Consider the following 9,381-nt stretch of genomic DNA (forward strand, 5'->3'; position numbering starts at 1 on the left):
TCACTAAAGGAAGTCAGGACTGGAACTCAAGCAGGTCAGGAAGCAGGAGCTGATGCAGAGGCCATGGATGATGTTCCTTATTGGTTTGCTTCCCCTGGCTTGCTCAGCCTGCTCTCTTATAGAACCCAGGACTACCAGCCAGAGGTCCGCATACAATTGTGCCCACACTGCCCGGCCTTTTCCTTCCTGGACCTCCAAGAAGGCCCCACCTTCAGCTCTGATTTGAACACAGGGAGTTTGTTTCCTCATAGCATATTAAAGCAGCCCTATGTGCCAGGCTACAAAAGAGATGCAGCCCTAGTCTTCCAGGGGCTCAGAAAGTCATTATACTCATCCAGGGGAGAGTAAAGAAAGGGACTGTCCCTCTCAAAAGTTACATAGTAAGTTAATTATACTCATCAGGCATTTATTATCTGTGTTTGGGGAGGCAGGGGTGAAGAGGGTTGGGACTGGGGGTCATTGAAGGGGAGAAGTTACAGGGAAATTTCACATGAATAATAATATCTTAGTACTTTTTTTGTTTTGATTTGCTTTTTTCAAGACAAGGTTTCTCTGTGTAGCTCTGGTTGTCCTGGGACCACACTCTGTAGATCAAGCTGGCCAAGAACTCAGAGATCTACCTGCCTCCGCCCCTGAGTGCTGGGATTAAAGATGTGAGCCACCACCACCACCCACCTCTTATTACATTTTTTTTAAAGATTTATTTATTTATTATATGTAAGTACACTGTAGCTGTCTTCAGACACTCCTGAGGGAGTCAGATCTTGTTACGGATGATTGTGAGCCACCATGTGGCTGCTGGGATTTGAACTCAGGACCTTCGGAAGAGCAGTCAGTGCTCTTAATCGCTGAGCCATCTCTCCAGGCCCCTCCTATTACATTTTTAAGGAGCTAGTGCTTATGAGAATAGATACAAGCCTAAAATGAGGCAAGTAAATTTGAGCCGGGCCATAATATTACACAATTCCAGCTCTCAGAAGGTATAAGCAAATTTGATGTCAACCTGATCTACATAGAAGACCTTGTCCCAAAAAGTTAAGGGATGAGGCTTTGTACTGGCTGGTTTTGTGTCAACTTGACACAGGCTGGAGTTATCACAGAGAAAGGAGCTTCAGGTGAGGAAATGCCTCCATGAGATCCAGCTGTAAGGCATTTTCTCAATTAGTGATCAAGAGTGGGAGGGCCCATTGTGTGTGGACCTCTGGGCTGCAGGAGAATAGGGTGGATGTGGGAGGGGCCATGGACCAGTGGAGGGGGAGGGATTTATCCTAGAAACTGGCCTGGGAGGAGTTCTGTAAACCCCAGGGGAAAAGCTCTTGATTGGCACCAGGTTGCGTTCTCTCTCTCTCTCTCTCTCTCTCTCTCTCTCTCTCTCTCTCTCTCTCTCTCTCGACAGGGTTTCTCTGTTTAGCCGTGGCTGTCCTGGAACTCACTCTGTAACCAGGCTGGCCTCAAACTCAGAAATCCGGTTGCCTTCTGTTTAGCCTTTCAGTGTTCCCGCCGAGGAGGGGAGCTGGACATTTCTCTGCGACCTGATGGGCGAGTTGACTTGAAGGGCGGAGCTGCTATTGTCTTGGAGGGCACGCTGACAGCCTAGAGATGCTTATGCCGGGCTTGCACACGGTGTCTTCTCTAGAGCCAAGAACCCAAGCCAGATGAACCCAACAGCAAGTGCACAGAGCTTGGTTCAGCAAGTCTGCCGAGTGGTGCCCTCAGTCCTCTTGGGACCCGAAAGGGGAAGACATCTATCTGATGGAGGTGCGGCAGTGTCTCCAGAATCCTTTCCCGGTGGTGGGGTCTGGCCTCTGCCTGTGTGTGCATCTTCAGTCCCCACAGCAGGCTCGGATGCTGCGCCTTCTTTCGATTGTGACTGCCAATCAAAGCGAGAGAGATGCATTGATAAGGAGCCTGATGAAGCCATTTCAATTCAGGCGTGGGTGCCTTAGGGTATTTCACAGCCTTTTAGAAGAATAAATAGCTGTGTAGAAATGTTGTGTTGCCAAAAACATTTCCTCCCTCTCCCCCACCCCTCCCCCCCAGCTTCCAAAGACCAACCAAGGCACACCGCAACCAGTTGCAGCTAGGAAGCCAACGAATTTGAAGTCAACACGAGCTTCCTGAGACCCCCGTTTCAAATGCCAAAAAAAAAAAAAAAAATACACCAAACCTGTTAGAATCTACAGAAAGGGATCGGGAATCCCAGAAATTGTAGGTCATCCCTATCACAATGGAAAGGGGAGGGGGCTCCCCGAGAGCGATCCCTCCGTCAGCATTAGCACCATGTGGGAACTTGCTAGAAAAGCAAAATCACGGGCCCTGTCCCAGATCACCAGTGGCTGGAGCGCTGGCGGTCTGGGCCCAGCACTTTGAGTTTTAACAAGCTCTCTAGGCGATGGGTTAGTTTGAGACCCGCCCTGCACTGGGGCTTCCAGATGTATTGGCCATTTCCATCACTCCCATGACAACCACCTCCTGCAGCTCAATGACATCTAAACTTAGAAGCTCCCTGACTGCACCAATATATCTACTGCTTAAAAGTGTACTTTCCGGGAGTCGCTGTAGGGTCTGCTTGCATCGTAGTCTGGCTTGGAAAAATTAACTGTACTCAGGTGGGAGCTGTTGGGTAACGGGTTAGCAACCAACAGATTCGTTAATCAACCATGATTTATTCATGATGAATTCATTACACCTGGTTGTGCACTTCTGCTAGCTAAGTGTCGCTTTAAAGGAGTTATTTTATTAATTGTCATGGTGCTAATTGCAGACACAGAAGGATCACTAATTAAACAAGGAAACTGTATGCAGCACGTTTTGGGCTGCTAAGCCCCAAAACAAAACAAAACAAACAACAACAACAACAGCAAAAAAACCTATCTTTTTTTTAAGGGGGAACCAAAACAAACTTTATTTTATGCAATATTAAGGAGTTCCCTTAGCCATGTTGCTTAATCACAGTGATGGTCCCCAGCAGGAGCAGACCCCATACATCAATATATGTATAGCAGTCTGGCTGGGGTGCGTTAAGGGGGAGCATGTTTGGTCCTGCGCTACAATTTGTTTATGCATTCTTCCGTTTGAGATGACTTCCCCGGCTCCCAATTTTGGGCTAGGTATACATTCGGTAATGAATAGGGGGCTGGTGGAATGGGTCAGTGGTTAGGAGCGGTTCCTGGGCAGTTGTAAAGAATGGAACTTGGGCCGGGCGGTGGTGGCGCACGCCTTTAATCCCAGCACTTGGGAGGCAGAGGCAGGTGGATTTCCGAGTTCGAGGCCAGCCTGGTCTACAGAGTGAGTACCAGGACAGCTGGGGCTACAGAGAGAAACCCTGTCTCGAAAAAAAAAAAAAAAAAAAAAAAAAAAAAAAAAAAAAAGAATGGAACTTGGGTCCCAGCACCCATGGAACAAGCTGGGAATCCCCACAAATGCTTGGAACTCCAGTTCTGAGGGAATCCGATGTTTTTTGGCCTCTGCACAGGTCTGGGCAACCAGTGTATGCATACACTCACACGGACACGTAACTAACTAAAATAAATCTTGAAGAGTCTGGTGGAACTACACTTGTATCTGTCTTTTTTAGACCTCCTCACTTTTTACTGTGGCCCCTACACCTTAGAGTGTACCAAGCAATGGCTTTAATAGTCTAAATATAGACATCGTCAGCTTTCTACTGTAGGTGAGAGGGCTGGATACGTAGCTCAGATGGTAGAGTACCTGCTTAGCATGCTTGATAGCCTGCCTGTGTTATAGCTCTAGTACCCCATAGAATGTGGTGCACACCTGTTATCCCAGCCCTCTGGAAGCTGAGGCAGGAGGATTGGGAATGTAAACGCTTACCCTTGCTTGTGTAGTGAGTTGGAGGTCAGCGTGGGGTGCATATGGCCTTGTCTTAGAAAAAATCATCATAATAGTAATATGAAACAAAGGCTGAGGAAGGAGCTCAGTGCAGAGCACTTACGGAGATGTTTGAGACCCTGGTTCAAGCCCTGGTAGAGAAGAAATATGGAGGAGACTCTCTATGTTCATCTCTGGCCTCTACATGCACCTGCACATGCCTGCACATGACACAGCATAAACGTGTGAACAGAGATACATATAATATGAAGAATTTCTGTTTTGTTTTGTTTTTGTTTTCTTGGTTTTTGTTTTTTGTTTTTTTGTTTTTTTCGAGACAGGGTTTCTCTGTGTAGCAGTGGCTGTCCTAGAACTCACTCTGTAGACCAGGCTGGCCTCGAACTCAGAAATCCGCCTGCCTCTGCCTCCCAAGTGCTGGGATTAAAGGCGTGTGCTACCACCGCCTGGCCCACTGGTTTTCTTTTACATACTTGATTTAGAAAAAACAAAACAAAAAAACCAACCAAGCAAGCAAAAAACCTTGTCTGCCTCGAAGGAATGTGTGGTGGGACAAGAGGGGAATTTTCACTGCTAGACACTTTAAAAAAAATATATATATATAACAAGTTCCTCTGGCTCCACATACTCAAAAAGAACCGCTCGCCCATTAACTGGCTGAGGCGCCGTCCTCTTTAGTCACTGGCTGTCCTGGTGAGGCTCTTGTGGACCGCCTTCTCCATCCCACCACCTGCTTCCTTTCTTTATAGCAGCACACCCTACAGTTACTGTGACTCTACAGTGTGCATACTGTGAGATATAATTAAAATGAGTAAATTCATTAAATAAAATTCATTAAAATAAATAGATGTGAGAGATGGCGAGATGGCTCAGCAGGTAGAGGCACTAGCCTGTGAGACAGCACGGGGCAGTGAGGGCCAGCTTGCACCTGAGGGCGAAAGAAAGCCCTTTAGAACCTGTTGGAAATTTGATTTAGATTCCATGGAACTCAGAGAAGAGCTGGGAGGGGGCTAAGATCGGAGCAGTATTTTGTCTCTGAGTTCATGAACATGGCTTACTTAGTCTTCCCTCTTGTTCGTCTTTTTTCTCCATTTATGTTGGCAACATTTTACAATTTTCAGCGTAAGAGTCTTACACAACTTTCATCAGAATTATTCCCAGGTTTATGACTTTTTTCAGCTTTATGGTTTATTTTTATTTTATGCATTCATTTGAGACAGGGTCTCACTATGTAGCTCTGACTGTCTCTGTACGCCATGCTGGCCTTAAACTCACAGAGATTCTCTTGCCTCTGCCTCTCGAGTATTGGGGTTAAAAGCAAGCATCACAACAGGTTTATAGTTTTTTTTTTCATTTTTTCTTTAAGATTTATGTATTTATTTGTTTTTTTTTGTTTTTGTCTTTGTTTTGTTTTGTTTTTATATGTAGCTGTCTTCAGCAGAAGATGGAATCAAATCCCATTACAGATAGTTGGGAGCCACCATGTGGTTGCTGGGAATTGAACTCAGGACCTCTGGAAGAGCAGTCAGTGCTCTTAACCATGGAGCCATCTCCCCAGCCCCAGGTTTATAGTTTTTAAACGTTCTCATAAAGGCTATTTTAGCTAGGGGTGTAGTCCATTGGTAGAATGCTCAGCATGTACAGGGCTCTCAGTTCAGTCTCTACCACCCAAGAAACTGGACATGATAGCACAAGCCAGTCACATTGGAGAGGCAGAAGCAGGAAGAACAGAAGCTCAAGATCATCTATGTCTACATAAGTCTGAGGCCAGCTTTCAATACATGAGTCCTCCTCAAAAATTAAAATAAATAAATAAATGAATGAATAAATAGATGTAAGGGCCTGTGAGATAGCTCAGCAGATGTAGGCACTTGCCACCAAACCTAACCATCAGGGTTTGATCCCCAGGTCCTACCTGGTAGAAGGACAGAGCTGACTGCTTGGCCTCTGAATTCTTCGTGTATATTATGGTACCAGAGCATGCAAATACAGAATAACTAAGTCATAACAACGATGTGTGATAAATTCCCTCTCTGCCGGTGAAATGAGTCAATTCAAGCCAGATTACACTATCGTAAAGGCAGGTTTATTGGGAAGCTGCTCTCGGGCAGACAAGTTCACTGGCCCCAAGTAAAGAGGCCCTGGAAGTCAGGGAGAGAGAGGAGATGGGGAAAGAGAAAGAACGAGCGAGAGAAGTAGAGAAGGAAAGGGAGAGATCAAAATGTCTGGATTATATAGGAAAGAGCCTCTGGGGGAAGGGCAGCCAGCCCCTGGGCTGGAAAGTTCAGGGTTGGGGACCGAGCAAGCCAGGAAGGGACTGAGGGATGCTGGGAGAATCTGGAGGCCAGGTCTGCTTTGATATGTAAAATATGCACCTGAGTCCCTTGTAAACCAAACCAAACGTCACGTATTTGTGAGAGTCTGTGTAGGGGTATGTGCACATGACTCCAGGTGCCTTGGAAAGCCAGAATTGTTGATCCTTCTGGACCTGGAATTACAGGAAGTTTTGTGAGCTGCTCAGCACGGGTGCTAGGAACTGAACTCAGGTAGGTGCTCTGCAAGAATGCCAGTCACCTTTCTTCCTTCCTTCCTTCCTTCCTTCCTTCCTTCCTTCCTTCCTTCCTTCCTTCCTTCCTTCCTTCCTCCCTCCCTCCCTCCCTCCTTCCCCCCTCCCTTCCTTCGTTCCTTTCTTTTTTCTCTTCTCACTCAGGCCCCACTCTCTGGCAGTCACTTTTCTTTTGACAGATGAGCCATCTATCCGGCTTGTCAATTAAAAACAAACAAGCAAACAAACCAACCAACCAACCCTACAATGCTCTGCCGTGCTGACGGCAGTGGGAACGTAAAATGACACAAGCGTGCCTCAACTCGTGATGCGTCCCAGCACGTTCACCATAAGGTGACTTAGGTGAGATGACTTAAATGAGAGACATCCCCATATGCTCATGCACTAGAACACTTGGTCCCCAGCTGACGGCGCTGTCTGGAGAGGTTATGAATCCCAGCCTTGCCAGAGAAAGTACAGCACTGAATGCTGACTTGGAGAGCTCAAGTCCTCGCCCCAGCTTCCATTCGTTCTCTGCTTCCTGCTTCCGGTTAAAGGTCTCTCAGCTTCTGGTTCCTGCTGCCGCGCCTACTGATGGCAGCCATGCCTCTCTACCGTGATGGACACCTTCAGTCCATAAGTCCCCCCAAATCCCTTTCTTCTGTGAGTCGTTTGTGGTCACGGTGTTTTCTCACCGCTACGTTAAAGTAACCAGCCTCACGCCCACCCTGCCAAACATCACATTTAGTCTATTGTCTAGTGAGATCCTGTGACAGACAGGGCCCTTCCATCTGCTAAGGCTGCCAACTTCGCGTGAGTGAAGAACTACTCATTGCTATTCGGGAGGAAAGATCCAAATTCAAAATATGAAGCACATTTTTCTGCCAGACGTGTACTATTTGCACACCACCATAAAGTCCAAGAAAGTATTAAGTAGAATTGTATGACATCAGGGCATCAGGGCCCGTTTGTATAAACAGTCTGAAAAGCTGCCTCAAAGATAAGAAACCAAAGCGAGACTGAACCCCACTTGAGCAAACATTAAATCCGGTGGCCCAAGGGCCAGCATCTGGCATATGTGCATACCGTGGCATGATTTGAGCTTGGAAGGTGCCCACCTCTACGGCTTTGCTGTGTGCAGCCCGTGTGGCCACTCTCCCGGGCTGGCCCACTCACTGATTTGGAGCATTGCTAAGTAGTCAACTCCAATAATGGACTTAGCCTACTTCCTAGGGGTTCTACCATCACTTCTTACAACCCTCCCCAGGAGCTGCCTTCAGGGACCCTGACCTGTCTGTCATACAAGAAGGCTTGCCAGACTCTCGTTAGAAATCTTGGCAGAAGCGTTCATAACCCCAGAAGGATTCTAAGCCTGCAAAATTTGCATCGTGTAGATAGTGGTGGGCGGGGTCTACCAGGAGCTGAGCAACTTATGTGAGGGTCGTGGCAGCCTCAGGGCTGGGTACTGAGCACAGTCAAGCAAATCCCAGGAAAGCAACTTCCTGGGTAGCCCTGTGGGCGCAGGATACAGGCTCTTTCTCTTCTCAAGGGAAACTCTTTCTTTAACTTGTTATATTTTCTTGGTGAGTGTTGGTGCCAATGCTGGTCTGTGTGTGCATAAGGTGTGTGGTGGTTAGAGTGGGAATGGCTCCCCTAAAGGCATGTATATATAAATGCTTGGTCCCTAGTTGACTGAATTGTTTGTGGAAAGATTAGAAGCGCTCGGGGGGTGGGTTCGGGGTGGGTGGGAGGTGTGCCACTGGGTGTGTAGGCTTTGAGCCACCTCCATGGCTCCTGTTTTGTTTTGATTGCTGTGTCTTTGAGATAGGGTTTCTCTGTCTAGCTTTGGCTGTCATGCACCTAGCTCTATAGACAGGCTGGCCTCGAACTCACAGAGATGCATGGCCTCTGCCTCTGCTGGGATTAAAGTAGCGCACCACCACCACTCCACCCCTGTTTTGTTTTTCGTGTAGCAAGGATGTCTTTGAACCGTCCTTACTAAACACATGGCTCACCGTCACAGAGCACTCAAAAAGTGTCCACTGAGCCAGGAGACGCTTACAAGGGACTGGAAACATGTAACTGTCAGCTTCCAAGGACTTTGTGAGCTCTTATCCATATTATACAGAGGAGATGGGCCACATGCTCTGTTCTGCAGCCACACACCGGGAGGGCAACAGTGCTCCTTAGCTCTTAGTCTTCTGGGACGGGGCTTAGGACTCACTGTCTCTGGCTGCCCTTTAATCCTCTGGGGAGGCCAGAATGGCCGTGGCTAGGGATTCGTGGTCTGTGACTTTGGGCAGTAGCCAGTCGAGGTTATTGTAATACCGTTGGGCCAGGTTATTTTAAGGTACGATGGGCAGTTTGCGGATTCCATCAGCCAACTGGAGTCTCTGCCCAGCTAAAGTCATGATTTCAGCATAAAAGAAAAGAAAGGCTAAGTTAAAAGCCAGCACCTGTTCTTCTAAAATTGCTTTTCTGCAGGTAGCAGCCCCAGAGAGCCGGCAGATGGTGGTGTGTTCCGAAGCCTGACCTCAGCAGCCCTTCATCAATCTTGAGCTGGTTGACTCTCTCAGGCTTCCCAGGGTACCCAAGATATCTTTGATGTAGTTACTACCTGAAGACCAATTAATTAGCCCACGCCGATTCTGTTAGTTTCCTAACAAAGCTAGGAAGCACTGGGCTCAGCCTGCCTGGGGCAGCTTTATACAAGCTCATTAATTGCTGTCAGACCAGACATGGGCAGCACTTCTAGATGAAGGAGGAGGCATCCTTTGGCACCACGGAGGACGGGTGATCTCCAAGGCCTGCAAGTAGTTCTCCTGTGTTGACTGCTATAGCCATAAGGCTTCCTACGTTTAAAATTTTCCAACCAAAATTTTCCATAAAAAGTACTGAACTTACCACCCATGGACCCAATCCCATCCCTACCCATGGCTGCCAAATTCTCAAGAGGGGAACCTGCCTAGCACCCTCTCCCTTTCTTC

The 9,381-nt window shown here is 47.5% G+C and overlaps 1 protein-coding gene across 2 annotated transcripts in view; it reads left to right on the forward strand.

Moving 5' to 3' along the window:
- Pbld (phenazine biosynthesis like protein domain containing) overlaps positions 1 to 1,989 on the forward strand; it is a 40,519-nt gene extending 38,530 nt beyond the window's left edge. For both annotated transcript variants that reach the window (XM_031348277.1, XM_031348276.1), the window contains exon 10: positions 1,485 to 1,989. In XM_031348277.1, coding sequence (XP_031204137.1) covers positions 1,485 to 1,597 — 113 coding nt within the window. In that variant the 3' untranslated portion in view covers positions 1,598 to 1,989. The remainder of the gene's footprint in view (positions 1 to 1,484) is intronic.
- The last annotated feature ends 7,392 nt before the right edge of the window (positions 1,990 to 9,381 follow it).

Source organism: Mastomys coucha, unplaced genomic scaffold (genome assembly GCF_008632895.1).
Source record: "Mastomys coucha isolate ucsf_1 unplaced genomic scaffold, UCSF_Mcou_1 pScaffold3, whole genome shotgun sequence".
Lineage (NCBI taxonomy): Eukaryota > Metazoa > Chordata > Mammalia > Rodentia > Muridae > Mastomys > Mastomys coucha.